We start from the raw sequence: 22,082 nt of genomic DNA, 5'->3' as shown, positions 1-22,082 counted from the left end.
ATCCATGACTTTGTACTGGAACTGTAAAGAAGAGAGGGCGTTTGAAAATTTCAAACAAGACCTTAAAATTTGACTATTACGTTGAAAGTTAACTAGCTTTAATTTCTTTTCCATTACTATTTAGCTCGGAAATCTCTTGGAACAATAGTGCCTAATGTCCCAAACACCTGGTGCTCGATCTTGCATTTGCCTGTAACATTCACCTGAAAGTTGCACCAAATATTATTCCTAGTCGAGTAGTGTGCGGTGTACGTGGCTACGTGGTAACGTGCCCCACACGTTGAGGAAGCAACCAAGACCTCTGTTCTTAAAAGACAAATTAGATCAGTGTCCGAACAGTCGCACCGTATGAAAAGAAAACTAATTGATATCAAATTGTTACACTACCTGCCAAATACGGCAAAATAATATTAATAACAATAATCAAACTGGACCGCGTAAAATTAAGGTGCTAATACACAGTAACTACTACACTGTCAACCGACACCAATACGTACTACGAAACGTTCTGGAACGTTCATCCAAAAAAAATAAAACTTTCTTCGTGAGAACTTAAGGAAAACAAATCTAAGCGTACCCATTAGTGCACCTGTATTACACGTTTTTGTATAATAAAAAAAGTATCACATTTTAGCTAATCAAATCCAAAATTCACTCACATAAATGGTCTTGTAAAGTTGTGTAAAAATATATGATTATTACATTAAACCATATAAATTTAATTTAGAATGGATGATAGTTGTTGTATGTGAAAAAAGAGAAACAATTATAAAAATTAAGAAAAATTGATGTTTTAATTTTTAATGAAATATAGTATAAAATAGATATCTTATGTGGAGTGCTTTAAAAAATAAGTATGTGAAAAAAAAAAAAAAAGTAAGTTCTTATGTTAAAATAGACAAGAAATTTTGCACAAACTAATACGAATGCTTTGTTAATTTGCAAAGTTGCTATAACAACTATGTAAATATACACTAACACTATTCATTTTGTATTTAATTTTTTTCTTCTTCTTTATTTACATACCTCGATGATGAAAGAAGAGAATAAATAATGGTTGTTCTATATGAAGAAAAAAAATAATTAAAAAATTGATATTTTATTGAACTAATGTTTAAAATAGATTATTATTGAAAATTAATTATATAAAATAAATAAAAATGTAAGTCCTTGTACTAAAATAATCATGAAGTTTTTGCTTGAGTGGAATGCTCTAAACCAGTCCACATTTTAGAGAGCAGCACAGTGTGCAACTTGTAAAATTCAACCCAAAAAAAAAAAAACGTGCGTAAGCTGTGAACACAATCTTGTATTCTTTGTCGTCTTTGTATGAACGAGATGGTCAGTAAACAATATTAAATTTCTAGTTGTAGTAGCTAGGTCCTGATTCGACCATTCCATAACAACTAAAATCAACATCTGGGCTAGATTAGGGATAAATTTTTGTGTAGTTTATGATTAAAAAAAAAAGAAAAGAAAAGACTTTTGTGTAGTTTATCTGCTAGGGCCCACCAAAAAAGTGTGTGGCGGTTCCTATCCAATATAAATAAATAAATCTTCTTGAAATTTTTTAGAAAAAAATTCAGATTAAGACACTTTTTGAGACCGCAACCTACACCAACTTTGAGATTTCAAACTAGCAGGATTATTCTTAAAACCTTGGAAGCTTCAAAGGAAGATTCATCTATTAGTTTACCTCACCACTCATGACCTCGTATTAATCTGTTGGTTCACCAGCTTAGAGTCACTGCTTACGTCTCACCCAAAATTAAAAGAAATAATAATAATAATAATAATAATAATAATGCAATAATAATAATAATGCAATAAAAAATAATATGTTTATAATATTTTCACAATTTGTTGAGAATCATCTGTAAAAAAAAAAAAAAATTGAAAAAAAAAAAGTAAGTTCTTATATTAAAATAGACAATAAATTTTGCACGAATTAATGCGAATGCATTGTAAATTTGCAAATTTGCTATAACAAGTAACAACTATGTAAATATATACTAACACTATTCATTTTGTATTTAGTATATTTTTCTTCTTTATTTACATATCTTGATGACGAAGAAAGAGAATAAATAATGGTTGTTATATATAAAGAAAGAAAAATAACTAAAAAATTGAAATTTTATTGAACTAATGTTTAAAATAGATTATTATTGAAAATTAATTATGTAAAATATATAAAAATATAAGTTTTTATCCTAAAATAAACATAAATTTTTTTGCTGCAGTGGAATGCTCTAAACCAGTCCACATTTTAGGGAGCAGCAGTGTGTAACTCGTAAAATTCAACCCAAAAAAAAAAAAAACGTGCGTAAGCTGTGAACACAATCTTTTATTCTTTCTTTGTCGTCTTTGTATGAACGAGATGGTCAGAGAACAATTTTAAATTTCTAGTTGTAGTAGCTAGGTCCTGATTCGACCATTCCATAACAACTAAAATCAACATCTGGACAGGGATAAACTTTTGTGTAGTTTATGATTTAAAAAAAAAAAACTTTTGTGTAGTTTATCTGCTAGTGCCCACCAAAAAAGTGTGTGGCGGTTCCTATCCAATATAAATAAATAAATCTTGTTGTACTTTTTTAGAAAAAAAATTCAGATTAAAGCACTTTTTGAGACCGTAACCTACACCAACTTTGAGATTTCAAACTAGCAGGATTATTCTTAAAACCTTGGAAGCTTCAAACTTTCAAAGGAAGATTCATTTATTAGTTTAGCTCACCACTAATGACCTCATATTAATCTGTTGGTTCACCAGCTTGGAGTCATTGCTTACGTCTCACCCCAAATTAAAAGAAATAATAATAATAATAATGCAACAAAATAAAATATAATGTAATATAAAAAAATGTAATGTTTATAATATTTTTACAATAAATTATAAATGACAGATTGTTATTAACTTATATTGGTAGACAAAAAAAATTGTAGCAATGAGTTCAAATAAAAATTAATAACAATTTGTCATTTATAATTTATAATTTATTATGAACATATTATGAAAATGTGGTGTACATTACATTTCTTTAAAATATAAAAGTTACCGATTTCACAATTTTTTTTTTTTAAAAGAAAGATTTCACATGCTATTTTATGTGCTTAATTAAGACAAGACGTCAGACAGTATGAAATTTGAACAAGTGAACATCGTCACCTATAACTTGGAGGACAGGGCACCTGGATAAAACTATATCATCATCCATATTTAATACGAAAAAGACAATGTATTATTATTGTTTCTTAGCATAAAAGTAATATATTCTAATAATATTGCTATTCTCTGGTGATTGCACTAGTCAAAGAAATAGTCCAAGTTGCCTACTAGGCTGCTGCTGCTGCTGCTATATTTCCTTGATGTGAATTGTGAAACCGTAGGTCAGAACTGTCCCGCTCAATTTGGTCCAATAAACCATTCTACACTTCTAGACCCTTTTAACTCGCTCACACGCCTATTATAATTTATAAATACCAATACTTCCATGCTTCTCTTCCTCGTAAAACATTTGCCTTTCATAGTTTCATATCATTTACGTTACCAAAAGTTGACCTCTAAAAAACCCCCAACATTAACCACATTTGTGTTCTTACTTCTGTTTTTTACGTAGCTATGGCAATGAAGAGAATGAGAGAAGATGGTGGGATGGAGAACTTAGACATGGCAAATGTCTAATGTTGCTCTCTCATAGCCTAGAGACCCAGCTCAAGAAAACCTCACGGGTTGATGTGTTTGAGTGTAAGACTTGTAATCGCCAATTCCCATCATTTCAAGCTCTTGGTGGCCACAGAGCTAGCCACAAGAGACCAAAATTAATGGGGGAAGAACTGAAAGAGCATGCGAAACTCAGAACCAGGGAAATAAGCCTAAGATGCATGAGTGCTCAATATGTGGGCTTGAGTTTGCTATGGGGCAAGCTTTGGGTGGTCACATGAGGAGGCATAGAGCAATGATGGATGGTTCATTTTCTTCCGCCACAATAGAAAAGAAAGTGCCGGTGCTGAAAAGATCAAATAGTACGAGGGTTATGTGCTTGGACTTGAACTTGACACCCTTGGAGAATGATTTGAAGTTACTGTTTGGGAAGAAGGCTCCTCAAATTGACTTTACTTTGATGGTTTGATTTGATACCACAATTTGTAGTGGGTGCTAACTATTTTTCATTTCAGATTCATTGATTTATTTCATGTACAATACCATTCTTTTTATTTTTTCCAATTTTTGTATTGAATTACAATTTTACTCTTATTTTAGTTCATGTCTAATGTATTAAAACTAGTTTACATCCTCTATGTTGTTGGTTTGTTGGACTAATGGAATTCCTAACATTACGTTCAATTATTTCTCCCCTCCCTCTCACAGAACCCACAGTTGATGGGTCCTACCAGCTGTGAGGGGAGGAACATACACCGAAACAAAAACAGGGAATACTTCCACTAGAACTTGGTTACCACTTGCTGCTCTCGCATGTGAACATTTTATAAACATTCACCTGAAATTTGCTCCAAATATTATTCCAAGTCAAGTAGTGTGCGGTGTGCGCCACACGTTGAGGCATTCTAGCTGTCAGATTGATGGTGGCCTTTACATTTATTATGTGAATAGGTAGCTGCGGAGTAAGCCAAAAGTGGCAAAAGAAGGTAAATAATAATAATATTAATAACAATAATCAAACTGGAGCGCGTAAAATTATGGTGCTAATACGATAATTTGGTGTAGGAGTTCTAACTACTATTCTATCAACCGACATCACACCATAAAAATGGTGGTGTTTATTTCACACCATAAAAATGGTGGTGTTGATTTCACACTTGTTATTATATACACTATTTCAGTTACACGCTTTTTCTTTTTGCACCAGGACTTTAAATCAAGATTTTAATTCAAAAAAATTGTTTTTAATAACAAATGTGCACTAGTATTTACTGGAGAAAGAAAAAGAAAAAAAACAAGGAAAAGTTAACTAATGTCCTTAGAGGTATTGGTTTATGAAATATGTTAAAGTTTAGAACTCTTAAAAACACAGTTTGTTTAACCTAATATATTAGTTAAGTAGTTACTTAGATTAATTATTCAAATCTAAGTTAAACAATCATCACATGAAATAAACACAACGTAAAAGTAAATAACACAAGATGTCATGACTTAGGAAAACAAACGAAATAACTCGTTTTAAGATAAAAACCTGTAAGAGAACTATCCCAACAGAACAATCCACTATATCAAGTTGAGATTTACAATCAAGAATACCAATTCGTAGTAAATCTAAATCTAACACAGTTACCAAACTGGGCTCTGACTCCACAGACTTCCTTGATCTGGATCTTGTTCTCACATGAACCATTTGTTCATGCTTTGATCTTCAATACACTTGATTGCTGAAGGCTTGGCAGCAACTTTATTCAACCGATACTAGCAATATGGATTTGATCTCTAGTAGGTGCTTGTAGAGTTTGAAGGTTACAAAACCTTACAAATCTCAAAAGAGTAACTCTCAAAACTTGAAAAATATGTATTAGGATTTCCCCTTTATACCTAGTAGTGTTGGACTCAAACCCTAGACATTTCGCGGGTTGTTGAGCCTTATTTAAAATTCTGCAGAATCGCAGTTCAATCAGTCAAGGTTTCTCTTTGATTGGTTGAGCTTGAAAAATTCTGAATTCTTCTTTCTATAGTTTGTATGTTTTTAAATCTTGACTTGTATCAATTTGAGCAATATTTAAAACACTTCTAAGACAATGAGATCTTAAACTAGACTTGTTTTTGTTCTCAATTTGCCAAAATATAATAAAATTAGAACCTAAACATTTAAGACTAAATATTTAAAACCTAACAAAATATTTTTAGAAACTTTTTATAGAAAAAAGAAAGAAGCAACTAACTTTTTTTTTTACTTTTTTACTTTTTTTTTTATATATAAATGCTATAATGAGAAACTATTTTATAACATTTTTACAAATTATTAATGTGACAAATTCTTACTAATTTTAATTTAGGCCTATCACTAAAATCACATTTTTACTTACAATAACTATTTAGAAAATGTTAAAGCCACATCAGCAGTTTGTAAAAATGTTGTAAAATAGTTTGTATCAGTAGCATTACTCTTTTTATATTTCTCAAGAAAGTGGTATTAACATTCCTAAAACATTTTCATAAAAAATTATAAGTGGTAACTTGTTATTAGTTATAATTTGAATCTATCACTAAAATTACATTTTTATTTATCAATAACAATCAGTCTTAACCTGTCACTTACTATTTTTTTTTTTTTTTTTTAATTTTATAGGAAGACAATAACTTTATTACGAAGAAGATAAAAACAGTACATCTTGAGCCAAAGCAGACTCAACAAAAACTAGATTTTCCTCTATCCAAGTTACGTAGTTGTCAATATTCTTGGCATGCTGAGCCAAGATGTGAGCTGGCCGGTTCCCTGTGCGCTTAACATGTGAGAACTGGAAAGATCTGAATGCTTGTACCTTTTGACCAATGCCTGTAATGATGTTATAGATGGATGCTTGAGGACAGCTAACACCGAGCATTGCATCTACAACCATCTTTGAGTCACATTCAAAATGAGCATCCCTAATGCCAACATCCCAAGTGAAGTCCACTGCCTCCTCCAAAGCTTTCGCTTCTGCCTCTAAAGGTCCTAAAGGGCAGACCACCTTCTTGCTCAAGGCCGCTGCTACTAAACCACCATGATCCCTGATTATGACACCCACACCCGAGGCCTGTTGGGACTCAAATACCGCTCCATCGACGTTGACCTTGTACCATGGCAGAGAAGGGGTGGTCCACTGTCCCCTATCATGCAGCACCGGCCTTGAAGGTTGGAAGTTTGCTAGTTGAAACTCATCAAGCAACAACCGTGCCTTCTGCAGAATCGTAGCTGCTGGTTGTCTCGCTTTACCTTATAATGTCACTTACTATTTATTGTGAAAGTAATGTAAAAATATTGTCAACATAACTTTTTTTTTTTTAATGGTTAACTAACAAATGCTTGAACGCACCTTTAACATTAAAAAATATATAAACAGTAGACACTTTCCTTTCATATTGTTTCTTCATGAGAACGTAAGCTAACCAATCCTTAGGGAGCAGCACAGTGTGTAACTTTGTAAAATTCAACCCAAAAGAAAAATATTGCGCAAACTGTGAACACAGTTCAATCTTGTATTCTTTGTCGTCTTGTAAGAACAACATGGTCAGAGAACAATTTTAAGTTGTACGTACTGTAATTAACAACTAAAATCAACATCTGGACTAGACTGGGGACAAACTTTTGTGTAGTTTATCTGCTAATGCCCACCAAAAAAGTTTGTGGCGGTTCCTATCGAATAAAAATAAATGGATCATGTTAATGAATGTTCTTATGGTATATTAGGAAAGTTTTTAATATCACTTTCATAAGAAATATAAAATGCTATCAGAAAAATTAATTGCTTTATCATTTTTCTATAAAATATTTTTAGAAATAGCTTATAAACCAATGCCCTTAAGGCGTTAATTAAGAGATTTCAAATCTTGATGTACCCTGTTTTAGAAAGAAAATGGGATTAAGAAATATAAAATGCTATCAGAAAAATTAATTGCTTTATCATTTTCCTATAAAATATTTTTAGAAATAGCTTATAAACCAATGCCCTTAAGGCGTTAATTAAGAGATTTCAAATCTTGATGTACCCTGTTTTAGAAAGAAAATGGGATTAAGAAATATAAAATGCTATCAGAAAAATTAATTGCTTTATCATTTTCCTATAAAATATTTTTAGAAATAGCTTATAAACCAATGCCCTTAAGGCGTTAATTAAGAGATTTCAAATCTTGATGTACCCTGTTTTAGAAAGAAAATGGGATTAAGAAATATAAAATGCTATCAGAAAAATTAATTGCTTTATCATTTTCCTATAAAATATTTTTAGAAATAGCTTATAAACCAATGCCCTTAAGGCGTTAATTAAGAGATTTCAAATCTTGATGTACCCTGTTTTAGAAAGAAAATGGGATTAAGACACTTTTTGTGACCATAACCTGCATCTACTTTGAGCTTTCAAACTAGCAGGATTATTCTTAAAACCTTGGAAGCCTAGAGGAAGATTCATTTATTAGCTTAGCTCGCCACTCATGACCTCATATTAATCTGTTGGTTCACCAACTTAGAGTCACTATTTACGTCTCACCCCAAATTAATAATAATAATAATATAGAAAAATTTTATTTGCATAACATTTTCACAACAAATTATAAATAATAAGTTTGTATTAGCAGACAAATAAGTAATTGCAACAATGTGTTCAAATTAGAAATAATAATAATTTACCACTTATGATTTATGAGTAATGTTACGGATACAAACTATTTTACAACATTTTTACAAATTGTTGATATGGATTAAGTATTATAAAAATAATTATTGGTTAATAAAAATGTAATAATAGTGGTGGGTCTAGATTAAAACTAGTAAAAATTTGTCACATTAATAGTTTGTAAAATTATTGTAAAATAGTTTTGAAAGTTCAATATGTGTATAAAACACTCTTGAATGTTTAGACTCCCAAATACAAAGTTACCAATTCAAGTTTTATATCAAACAATTAATGTGCGGAATATAATAACAAGCTCATAACAGAATTGATAAACAATCTAAGCCAAATATAAACACATTCACAGCAGTAAATATGAGGCAAAGATAAAGGGAAGGAAGATGCAAATACACGAACAACACACAATGTGTTATCGAAGAGGAAACCGAAGTTCTCGACGTAAAACCTCTCCGCCGCCCTTCAAGCGGTTAATAATCCACTAGAAAATGTAGTTGGGATACATGAACAGAAATAGACCTTCCAAGCCTAATTTACCCAGGTACCTAAGCCCTCAAAGCTTCCTGCTCCAACGAGGTTGCGCCGAGTCTTTTTCTTTTCTAACTTACCGGATTTCGCTATTAGACCATAGCATCAACCAATGTATATTGGTTCTTTCCAAACTGCTTCCCAACAGCACCAAATAAACCTTCTCACAGACGTGGGTGTGGTGAGATAAGGATTTGGCTAAAGGTCTCTCAAGAATGTAACAATGGAGAGGAAGAGAGTAAGGAATTTGTAGAGTCTCTAAGGTAAAGATTGGGGATGAGGCAGTCTTGTTTTTCTCTAGGGTTTCTCTCACAAAATTCTCTCTGGAAGCTCTCTCAAATTAGTGAGTATAAGGGTCTATATATAGTGGTGTATGTTTGGAATACGAAGAGTTAGTTTTTGCCAAATAGGGCTGATTGGCGGCTTGACCTCGCGGCTTGTCTAAGTCGCGAGTTAGCCGCGAGTCCTATCCGCGAACCCTTACTTTCTTGCACATACTTAAACTTTTCTTCACCTCTTCTCACACACTACCCTTACATTAATCCTATATAAATACAGGATTACTAAGTGTTAAATTACAAGCAAATTGGCATGGAATAAAGCCAACAAGATAGTTGATAAATTTCAACCTTACAAGTTTGTAAATGTAGCATTACTCATGATTTATTGTAAAAATGTTTTTTTTTACAAGATAAAATTTTTACTCTAACTTAATCTAAGTATATATATATATATATGTGTAAAGCTCTCTTGGAGACTTGAACTCCGGCTCTTATCTCCTATACCCTACAAATATTTATACTTATAAAGTAACTACTGCATCAAGAGTGCATGGTGGTATGTTATGAAAATTCTGTGAAACGTACTACTTCTCTAAAATATAAAAGTGACAGTTCACATGATATTTATATGCTTAATTAAGTATAAAGACAGGCCGCAACACGGTATGAAATTTGAACATCGTCGTCACCTATAGTGTGCAGGGCAGGGCACGTGGATATAACTGTATCATCATTCATCATTTCATACGAAAAAGACAATGAATTATTATAGTTTTTTAACATAAAAGTAATATATACTAACAATATTGCTATTCTCTGGTGATTGCACTAGTCAAAGAAATAGTCCAAGTTGCCTACTGAAACCGTTGCTCAGTCCCGTTCAATTTGGTCCAATAAACCATTCTAGACTTCTAGACCCTTTAACTCGCCTACACACCTATTATAAATACCAAGACTTCCTTGCTTTTCTTCCTCGTTAAACATTTGCCTTTCATATCATTTCCGTTACCAAAAGTTCAACATTTGTGTTCAAACTTCTTTTTACATAGCTATGACAATGAAGAGAATGAGAGAAGACGGTGGGATAGAGAGCTTAGACATGGCTAATTGTCTAATGTTGCTCTCTCATAGCTTAGAGACCAAGCCCAGGAAAACCTCACGGGCTGATGTGTTTGAGTGCAAGACTTGTAATCGTCAATTCCCATCGTTTCAAGCTTTGGGTGGCCACAGATCAGCGAGCCACAAGAGACCAAAATTGATGGGGGAAGAACTGAAAGAGCGTACAAAAACTCAGAACTTGGGGAATAAGCCTAAGATGCATGAGTGCTCAATATGTGGGCTTGAGTTTGCTATGGGGCAAGCTTTGGGTGGTCACATGAGGAGGCATAGAGCAATGATGGATGGTGCATTTTCTCCCGCTACCATAGAAAAGAACGTGCCGGTGCTGAAAAGATCAAATAGTACGAGGGTTATGTGCTTGGACTTGAACTTGACGCCTTTGGAGAATGATTTGAAGTTACTATTTGGGAAGAAGGCTCCTCAAATTGACTTTACTTTGATGATTTGATTTGATACCACAATTGTAATGGGTGTTAACAATTTTTCATATCAGATTCATTTGAATTTATTTATTTATTTATTTTTTATGTAGAATGCCATTTTTTTTTTTTTTAATTTCCAATTTTGTATTGAATATATTGGATCTTAGTTGTAAAAATGGTTTTCGCCTTTTGCATAGGCGTGTCCTTAAGTTTGGCATCCATTGAGGAGATGAGAATGATAGGCCAAGAATGTATTGACCCCTTTGGTAACTTAATCAAATTAATTAGCCAAGTGAAATTAATTAGATTTAATTACATGCAGTAAGCTTGGTAGCACTAACAAATCACCAACTAAGTTAAATTTAGTAGAAATAAATTTGACATAGGTTATTTGTTTACAAATGGAGAAATTCATCGAGGCAAAACCCCACCGGGTGAATTTAATGTCACTACTCTCTATAATCTACTAATATCAAAACAAGCGGTTACAAGTAAAAGAAATCCCAGTACCTAATACCAACTTACAATTGAACCCTTAATCCAATTCCCAATTGGACTTGTAATGTAGCGGCAATCTCTCCTTTCAATGTACGACTCTTAGTACATGACTAATTAATGATACACGAATCCTAGTACGTGACTAACTCCTTTGCACGAATCCTAGTACGGGTCTAACTCCATAGCAACCCTTTGATTGATGTAGTTGATTTGTAACAGCTTTACATAGAAACACCAATAAGATCTTTAATGATGGTATGAGAGACATTGCTTGGTTACAGAACTCAAATGCGTACAAGAAACGCGACAAAAACTCTTACTTTTATAGGAGGAGGCTAAGGTTTCAAAAAGAAAAACTTATGAAGCTCTCTAAGGTTAGGTTTTTATTTTTCTACCTCCTTGTTTAAATATGAGCTCAATGGGCTCTCCTATTCCAAATAGGTATACACAAACCTTAGGTTTTCCTAGTCTAATAAGGATTATACAAACCCATAAACAAATAGTCTTTTAGAATAAAAACGTTGCTAGCTATAGTCTGAATCCCGTAAGCTCGATAGATCGAGATACGTGTCGAGCTTTAATGAATCTCAATAGATCAAGCTTCTGTCGAGAAAGTATCGAGACTTGCAGATTACACTTTTCTTGAGTAATCTTCGTGTCCTCAATTTAACCACTTGTGATGATCATCTTGAACTTTCTTAGATATACCCAAATACAAGTAAAGTGCGTTCTGTCAAATGATATGTCAATTACATAAAAATATGTCATTAACAAAGAACACTTGCCTATGAAATTTCAGAGAAAGGAGTGAAGTTGGCTCTTACAAAACGTAAGATACTGCATCTTCAGAGAACTCCTTTTGCATATTTAAATTGACTTCTAATTAGTTAGTGTTAGTTTTAGTTAACTCCTTAATAATGATGGAAAGATATTAATTAAAGCAAGCTTGTTAGTATGTTAAGTAAATCTCCTTTTTCAATCAAGAATTGTGCTCATCAACTGATGAACACGAGTCCAAATATCATGTCAAGGTTGAAATGTCTTGGATAATACAAATTTCTTATTCAGAAAACCTAGGAAGTGTATGTTTTAGAGCAACATGTATCATATATAAAAGTTGAATAGTTCTTTTTGTAGATGGCACAATGTATCTTGTGACAATTCTTCTTTATGAAGCATGTTGGAAGAAAATTATAGTGCTGTATGTATGGGCACAAATGCTCATTAACGGATAAGTATGAGTCCAAGTTGTTAGGCCAAAATTCAAATGTGTGAAGGTAGTTCCATGTGTAGTTTATCCAACATGTGCATTTTTTATAATGTTGATGTTGAATATTTCATTGGTGTCTCTGTTTTACTGAATAATTCTTACACGCTATTGTCTTATCTTGTGATTTACAAATTTATTTAGGAGGTCCAATCCATGACTCTTGGACTTGCTAAGCACTGTAAAGAGGGGTAGGGTGTTTGAAAAATTCAAATAAGAACTTAATATTTGACTATTATGTTGAAAGTTAGCTAGCCTTAATTTCTTTTCCATTACTTAAAAAATATATATATATATATATATAATAGAAAAATGCGGTGTTTTAATCTTTAGCTAAACTATTCAATATCCTATTCATGAGTCATCTTAGAAATCTCTTGGAACAATGCCGAATAACCCAGAACTTGGAAAAAATACACCTTTAGATGTATGTACCCCACAGCTAATGGACCCACAACAATGGGTCCCACCAACTATGAGGGGAAGAAGCATACGTACAAAACGAGGAATACTTCCTCCAGAAGTTGGTTACTATTTGCCGCTCTTGCATGTGAACATTTTCTAAACATTCACCTGAAATTTGCTCCAAATATTATTCCAAGTCAAGTAGTGTGCGGTATGCCCCACACGTCGAGGCATTTTAGCTGTCATATTGATGGTGGCTTTTTCAGATATTATGTGATTACATAGCTGCGGATAAGCCAAAAACGGCAAAAGAAGGTAAATAATAATAATATTAATAACAATAATCAAACTGGACCGCGTAAAATTATGGTGCTAATACGATAATTTGGTGTAGGAGTTCTAACTGCTATTCTATCAACCGACATCACACCATAAAAATGTTGGTGTTTATTTCACACCACAAAAATGGTGGTGTTGATTTCACACTTGTTATTATATATACTATTTCACTTGCACGCTTTTTGCACCATGACTATAAATCAAGATTTCAATTCAAAAAAAATTGTTTTTAATAACAAATGTGCACTAGTATTTACGGAAAAAAAAAAAAAAAAAAGAAGAAGGAAAAGTTAACTTAGCTAAGTTCATTCTCAAAAAAAAAAAAATATATATATATATATATTAGCTAAGTAGTTACTTAGATTAATTATTCAGATCTAGGTTAAACAATCATCACATAAAATAAACACAACGCAAAAGTAAATAACACAAGATGTGATGACTCAAGAAAACTAATGAAATAACTCGTTTCAAGGTAAAAAAACTGGGAGGGAACTATCCCAAGAGAACAATTCATTATATCAAATTGAGATTTACAATCACGAATACCAATTTGTAGTAAATCTAACACAGTTACCAAACTAGGCTCTGACTCCACAGACTTCCTTGATTTGGATCTTGTTCTCACATGAACCACTTAGTCATGCTATGATCTTCAATACACTTGATTGCTGAAGGCTTGGCAGCAACTTTATTCCACCGATACTAGCAATATGGATTTGATCTCTGGTAGATGCTTGTAGAGTTAAAAAGTTATAAAACCTTACAGATCTCACATGAGTAACTCTCAAGACTTGAAAAATGTGTATTAGGATTTCCCTTTTAGTCCTAGTAGCGTTGGACTCAAACCCTAGACATTTCGTGGGCTGTTAAGCCTTATTTAAAATTCTGCAGAATCGCAATTCGATCAGTTGAGGCTTCTCTTTGATTGGTTGAGCTTGACAGATTCTGAATTCTTCTTTCTGCAACTTTTATGTTCTTAAATCTTGACTTGTATCAATTTGAGCAATGTCTAAAACACTTCTAAGACAGTAAGATCTTAAACTAGACTTGTTTTTGTTCTCAATTTGCCAACATATAGCAAAATTAGAACCTAAACATTTAAGACTAAATATTTAAAACCTAACAAAATATTTTTAGAAATTTTTTATAGAAAAAAGAAAGAAGCAACTAACTTTTTTTTTACTGTTTTTTATATAAATGCTATAGCGACAAACTATTTTATAACATTTTTACAAACTATTAAAGTGGCAAATTCTTACTAATTCTAATTTAGGCCTATTACTGACGTCACATTTTTACTTACAATAACTATTTGGAAAATGTTAAAACTACGTCAGCAGTTTGTGAAAATGTTGTAAAATAATTTGTGTCAGTAACATTACTCTTTTTATATTTCTCATGAAAATGGTATTAAAACTTTCCTAAAAGATGAGTACTACGTCCACAACATTTTCACAAAAAATTATAAGTGATAACTTATTATTGGTTTTAATTTAAATCTATCACTAGAATTACTTTTTTATCTACTAATAACAACCAGTTACAACATGTCACTTACTATTCACTGTGAAAGTAATATAAAAAGGACACTGATTTCCTCCAAACATGTTTGGAGGAAATGCTGCAAACAGGGACATCTGTCAATTAAATAAGAAGACACCTAACCTTGGAGGCATGTGCAATGCACATGACCCATTTTAAGTGCAAAGCTGTTAACCTAACGTTAACAGCATTAGCCAAATAGTCACACCTCTCACCCATAGCAACAATCTCTCTCTCATCTCCTCCACAGAGCTTCCTCTCTCTCAACCTCCAGCCACCTCTGTTTTTCTTTAGCAACCTCAGACTGGCAAGGGCATCTACTCTCTCAATCTAACCCAGACCGCACACAACCAAGCCAAGCCCCTCTCATCCTCCTCCATCTCCTCACACCTCTCTCTCACTCTATCTTAGACCTCTTTTTCCTCTCAAACAACCATCGTGACTACCAATACTCAGACGACAACACACCCAACCACCAAAGCACAACACACCAAAGGTCCACAACCCACAGACTTCGCAATTCATGACACAACCCACAAGTCCGAACTCAAATTGCACCCAAAAAAAAACCACTACAACTGACAAATCAACTCGTTAAGACCACAACCATTGCCTCACCACCATCGTTACAAAGTCCACCACCACAAGCTAAAACCATAAATAGGAACCCAACCACCGCAAACCCATGGTCACAGCTACCTAAATCAAACTAATTCAAAAATCCACAGCCAAGCCAAACCAATTTCAGCCACCCAAACCACTAAACCCATGCACCACCATCGGTGAAACCAAATCTGTCATTATCGATGCCATGAGATCAATGTCATTGTCCCTTGAAGAACACTTGCCCAAATCAGAGAAGTATCCAAACAAAGGAGAGATTGGGTTTGAATTCATACCTACAAATCACAGTTCACATACACAGAAAATACACAATATTCAAACAACTCAAGGTTCATAAACCCACCCCAGAAACACCAAAAAATTCAACAAAACCCAGCTCTTCTCAAACCCAAATCCATCACCAACGAGACCCACAAATAGAAAACCACCACCACCAATTCAAAAAAAAAAAAAAAAAAATCCAACCCACACAGAAAATACCAAATCAAACCTACTCCAAGCCAAACCTCAAATAAAATAGTGAAGAAACCAAGATTCACCACCGATTGGTAGCTGTTGGTCTCGCCGATTATGTATCGGTGGTTAGGAGGATGAGAGGGGCTTGGCTTGGCTGTGTGCCATCTGGGTTAGATTGAGAGAGTAGATGCCCTTGCCGATCTGAGGTTGCTGAAGAAAAACAGAAGTGGCTGGAGGTTGAAAGAGAGGAAGCTCTGTTAAGGAGATGAGAGAGAGGCTGTTGCTGTGGGTGAGAGGTGTGACTGTTTGGCTAATGCTGTTAACGTTAGGTTAACAGCTCTTTACTTAAAATGGGTCATGTGCGTTGCACATGCCTCCAAGTTTAAGTGTCTTTTTATTTAATTGATAGCTGTCCTGTTTGCAGCATTTTCTCCAAATATGTTTGGAGGAAATCCGTGTTCATATAAAAATATTGTAGATATAATATTTTTTTATTTATTTAATGGTTCACTCTCAAATGCTTGAACACACCTTTAACATTAAAAAAAAAATATAAACAGCAGACACTCTCCTTTCATATTCTTTCTTCATGAGAACGTAAGCTAACCAATCTTATAGCGTGCGTATACTTTAGAGAGCAGCACAGTGTAACTTTGTAAAATTCAACCCAAAAGAAAAATATTGCGCAAAATGTGAACACACAGTACAATCTTGTATTCTTTGTCGTCTTGTATGAACGACATGGTCAGAGAACAATTTTTAGTTGTACGTACTATAATTAACAACTAGGCCCTGATATTCGACCGTTCCATAATTAACAACTGAAATCAACATCTGCACTAGACTGGAGATAAACTTTTGTGTAGTTTATCTGCTAGAGCCCACCAAAAAAGTTTGTGGCGGTTCCTATCGAATGAAAATAAATGGATCGTGTTAATGAAGGTTCTTAGGATATATTAAAAAAATTTTTAATATCACTTTTATGAGAAATATAAAATGTTATCAAAAAAATTAATTATTTTATCATTTTTTTATAAAATATTTTTAGAAATAGCTTATAAACTAATGTCCTTACGATGTTAATTAAGATTTCAAATCTTGATGTACCCTGTTTTAGAAAGAAAATGGGATTAAGACACTTTTTGAGACCATAACCTACACCTACTTTGAGATTTCAATCTAGCAGGATTATTCTTAAAACCTGGGAAGCCTAGAGGAAGATTCATTTATTAGCTTAGCTCGCCACTCATGACCTCATATTAATCTGTTGGCTCATCAACTTAGAGTCACTACTTACGTCTTACCCCAAATTAAAAGAAATAATAATAATAATAATAATAATACAATAAAATATAGAGAAATTTTATTCTCACAACATTTTCACAATAAATTATAAACAATTAGTTTTTATTAGCGGACAAAAAAGTAATTGCAACAATGTGTTCAAATTAGAAATTATAATAATTTACCACTTATGATTTATGAGTAATGCTACATTCACAAACTATTTTACAACATTTTTACAAATTGCTGATATGGATTAAGTATTTTCAAAATAATTATTGGTAAGTAAAAATGTGATATTAGTAGTGGACTCAGATTAGAACTAGAAAGAATTTGTCACATTAATATTTTGTAAAAATATTATAAAATATTATGAAAATACTCTGTGAATATATAGGACTTTTCTAAAATATAAAAGTCACAGTTCACACGTTATTTAATTTATATGCTTAATTAAGTATTAAGACAGGCCGCCACACGGTATGAAATTTGAACATCGTCACCTATAACGTGGAGGGCAGGACACGTGTATAAAACTATATCATCAATTCATCATTCATCATTTAATACGAAAAAGACAGGGAATTACTATTATAGATTCTTAACATAAAAGTAATATATACCAATAATATTGCTATTCCCTCGTGATTGCTCTAGTCAAAGAAATAGTCCAAGATGCTACTAATAGTACTATATTTCTATAGTGTGAAACCGCTGCTCAGTCCAATCCCGTTCAATTTGGTCCAAAAAACCATTCTTGACTTCTAGACCCTTTAACTCGCCCACACGCGACACGCCTGTTATAAATACCCAGACCGACTTGCTTTTCTTCCTCGTTAAACATTTGCCTTTCATATCATTTTCGTTACCAAAAGTTCAACACTTGTGTTCAAACTTCTTTTTACATAGCTATGACAATGAAGAGAATGAGAGAAGATGGTGGGATAGAGAGCTTAGACATGGCTAGTTGTCTAATGTTGCTCTCTCATAGCTTAGAGACCAAGCCCAGGAAAACCTCACGGGCTGATGTGTTTGAGTGCAAGACTTGTAATCGTCAATTCCCATCGTTTCAAGCTTTGGGTGGCCACAGATCAGCGAGCCACAAGAGACCAAAATTGATGGGGGAAGAACTGAAAGAGCGTACAAAAACTCAGAACTTGGGGAATAAGCCTAAGATGCATGAGTGCTCAATATGTGGGCTTGAGTTTGCTATGGGGCAAGCTTTGGGTGGTCACATGAGGAGGCATAGAGCAATGATGGATGGTGTAAAAAAAAAAAAAAAAAAAATCCAACCCACACAGAAAATACCAAATCAAACCTACTCCAAGCCAAACCTCAAATAAAATAGTGAAGAAACCAAGATTCACCACCGATTGGTAGCTGTTGGTCTCGCCGATTATGTATCGGTGGTTAGGAGGATGAGAGGGGCTTGGCTTGGCTGTGTGCCATCTGGGTTAGATTGAGAGAGTAGATGCCCTTGCCGATCTGAGGTTGCTGAAGAAAAACAGAAGTGGCTGGAGGTTGAAAGAGAGGAAGCTCTGTTAAGGAGATGAGAGAGAGGCTGTTGCTGTGGGTGAGAGGTGTGACTGTTTGGCTAATGCTGTTAACGTTAGGTTAACAGCTCTTTACTTAAAATGGGTCATGTGCGTTGCACATGCCTCCAAGTTTAAGTGTCTTTTTATTTAATTGATAGCTGTCCTGTTTGCAGCATTTTCTCCAAATATGTTTGGAGGAAATCCGTGTTCATATAAAAATATTGTAGATATAATATTTTTTTATTTATTTAATGGTTCACTCTCAAATGCTTGAACACACCTTTAACATTAAAAAAAAAATATAAACAGCAGACACTCTCCTTTCATATTCTTTCTTCATGAGAACGTAAGCTAACCAATCTTATAGCGTGCGTATACTTTAGAGAGCAGCACAGTGTAACTTTGTAAAATTCAACCCAAAAGAAAAATATTGCGCAAAATGTGAACACACAGTACAATCTTGTATTCTTTGTCGTCTTGTATGAACGACATGGTCAGAGAACAATTTTTAGTTGTACGTACTATAATTAACAACTAGGCCCTGATATTCGACCGTTCCATAATTAACAACTGAAATCAACATCTGCACTAGACTGGAGATAAACTTTTGTGTAGTTTATCTGCTAGAGCCCACCAAAAAAGTTTGTGGCGGTTCCTATCGAATGAAAATAAATGGATCGTGTTAATGAAGGTTCTTAGGATATATTAAAAAAATTTTTAATATCACTTTTATGAGAAATATAAAATGTTATCAAAAAAATTAATTATTTTATCATTTTTTTATAAAATATTTTTAGAAATAGCTTATAAACTAATGTCCTTACGATGTTAATTAAGATTTCAAATCTTGATGTACCCTGTTTTAGAAAGAAAATGGGATTAAGACACTTTTTGAGACCATAACCTACACCTACTTTGAGATTTCAATCTAGCAGGATTATTCTTAAAACCTGGGAAGCCTAGAGGAAGATTCATTTATTAGCTTAGCTCGCCACTCATGACCTCATATTAATCTGTTGGCTCATCAACTTAGAGTCACTACTTACGTCTTACCCCAAATTAAAAGAAATAATAATAATAATAATAATAATACAATAAAATATAGAGAAATTTTATTCTCACAACATTTTCACAATAAATTATAAACAATTAGTTTTTATTAGCGGACAAAAAAGTAATTGCAACAATGTGTTCAAATTAGAAATTATAATAATTTACCACTTATGATTTATGAGTAATGCTACATTCACAAACTATTTTACAACATTTTTACAAATTGCTGATATGGATTAAGTATTTTCAAAATAATTATTGGTAAGTAAAAATGTGATATTAGTAGTGGACTCAGATTAGAACTAGAAAGAATTTGTCACATTAATATTTTGTAAAAATATTATAAAATATTATGAAAATACTCTGTGAATATATAGGACTTTTCTAAAATATAAAAGTCACAGTTCACACGTTATTTAATTTATATGCTTAATTAAGTATTAAGACAGGCCGCCACACGGTATGAAATTTGAACATCGTCACCTATAACGTGGAGGGCAGGACACGTGTATAAAACTATATCATCAATTCATCATTCATCATTTAATACGAAAAAGACAGGGAATTACTATTATAGATTCTTAACATAAAAGTAATATATACCAATAATATTGCTATTCCCTCGTGATTGCTCTAGTCAAAGAAATAGTCCAAGATGCTACTAATAGTACTATATTTCTATAGTGTGAAACCGCTGCTCAGTCCAATCCCGTTCAATTTGGTCCAAAAAACCATTCTTGACTTCTAGACCCTTTAACTCGCCCACACGCGACACGCCTGTTATAAATACCCAGACCGACTTGCTTTTCTTCCTCGTTAAACATTTGCCTTTCATATCATTTTCGTTACCAAAAGTTCAACACTTGTGTTCAAACTTCTTTTTACATAGCTATGACAATGAAGAGAATGAGAGAAGATGGTGGGATAGAGAGCTTAGACATGGCTAGTTGTCTAATGTTGCTCTCTCATAGCTTAGAGACCAAGCCCAGGAAAACCTCACGGGCTGATGTGTTTGAGTGCAAGACTTGTAATCGTCAATTCCCATCGTTTCAAGCTTTGGGTGGCCACAGATCAGCGAGCCACAAGAGACCAAAATTGATGGGGGAAGAACTGAAAGAGCGTACAAAAACTCAGAACTTGGGGAATAAGCCTAAGATGCATGAGTGCTCAATATGTGGGCTTGAGTTTGCTATGGGGCAAGCTTTGGGTGGTCACATGAGGAGGCATAGAGCAATGATGGATGGTGGATTTTCTTCTGCTGCCATAGAAAAGAAAGTGCCGGTGCTGAAAAGATCAAATAGTACGAGGGTTATGTGCTTGGACTTGAACTTGACACCTTTGGAGAACGATTTGAAGTTGCTATTTGGGAAGAAGGCTCCTCAAATTGACTTTACTTTGATGATTTGATTTGATACCACAATTGTAGTAGGTGCTAACAATTTTTCCTTTCAGATTCATTGATTTATTTTATTTTTTAATTTTTTCCAATTTGTATTGAATATATTGGGAGTACGTTTGGTAAACTGAATGTAAATTACATTAGAAATGGTAATCTTTATTACTAAAAATAGAAGACATTGTAATGAAATAATTATTACTATTCATAAGTTTGGTTGTTACATATGGAAAACTTGTAAAAGAAGATGTATAAGGAAACTTTACATTTCTAGAAATATATTAATTTTAAAACCTATTATATACACTAAGGAATAGTTATTACATCCATTTTAAAGAGGAATAGCTATTCTTCAATTTAAAGAATAATTATTCCAATGTAATAATTAATCAATGTAATAAAGATGCAACCAAATGACTGAATTGATACTACACATGAATAGCTATTCCATTACAGAAGTTATTACAGCGTACCAAACGTACCCTGGATCTTAGTTGTAAAAATAGTTTTGGCCTTTTGCATTGGCATGTCCTTAAGTTTGGCATCCATTGAGGAGATGAGAACACCTGCCTATCAAATTTCAGAGAAAGGAGTGAAGTTGGCTCTTACAGAAAGCAAGATACCGCATCTTCAGAGAACTCCTTTTGCAGATTTAAATTGACTTCAGATTAGTTAGTGTTAGTTTTAGTTAACTCCTTAATAATGATGGAAAGATATTAATTAAAGCTAGCTTGATAGTATGTTAACTAAATCTCCTTTTTCCATCAAGAATTGTGCTCATCAACTGATGAGAATGAGTCCAAATATCATGTCAAGGTGGATGATACAAATTTCTTATTCAGAAAACCTAGGAAGTGCATGTTTTTGAGCAACATGTATCTTTAATAAAAGTTGAATAGTTCTTTTGGTAAATGGCACAATGTATCTTGTGACAATTCTTCTTTATGAAGCATGTTGGAAGAAAATTATAATGCTGAATGTATGTGCACAAAA

At 33.2% G+C, this 22,082-nt stretch overlaps 2 protein-coding genes across 2 annotated transcripts; both read left to right on the top strand.

Annotated features, from left to right (window-relative positions):
* The first annotated feature begins 3,498 nt into the window (after nt 1-3,498).
* Nucleotides 3,499-10,777, top strand: LOC112033025 (uncharacterized). The gene is given in 5 exon segments (XM_024065802.2): nt 3,499-3,674; nt 3,677-3,850; nt 3,853-4,127; nt 4,616-4,626; nt 10,101-10,777. Coding segments are annotated over 5 exon segments (1,125 nt in total). The 5' UTR covers nt 3,499-3,622; the 3' UTR covers nt 10,714-10,777.
* A 9,718-nt stretch (nt 10,778-20,495) lies between these two features.
* Nucleotides 20,496-21,314, top strand: LOC112033018 (zinc finger protein ZAT11). Its single transcript, XM_024065790.2, has one exon. The coding sequence runs from the start codon at nt 20,585-20,587 to the stop codon at nt 21,098-21,100; it is 516 nt and encodes a 171-aa protein (XP_023921558.1). The 5' UTR covers nt 20,496-20,584; the 3' UTR covers nt 21,101-21,314.
* The last annotated feature ends 768 nt before the right edge of the window (nt 21,315-22,082 follow it).

This window comes from Quercus suber, unplaced genomic scaffold, assembly GCF_002906115.3.
Source record: "Quercus suber isolate HL8 unplaced genomic scaffold, Cork oak 2.0 scaffold_71, whole genome shotgun sequence".
NCBI classification, from domain to species: domain Eukaryota; kingdom Viridiplantae; phylum Streptophyta; class Magnoliopsida; order Fagales; family Fagaceae; genus Quercus; species Quercus suber.
The sequence above is the reverse complement of the archived record's forward strand: the minus strand, read 5'-3'. Positions and strand labels throughout refer to the sequence as shown.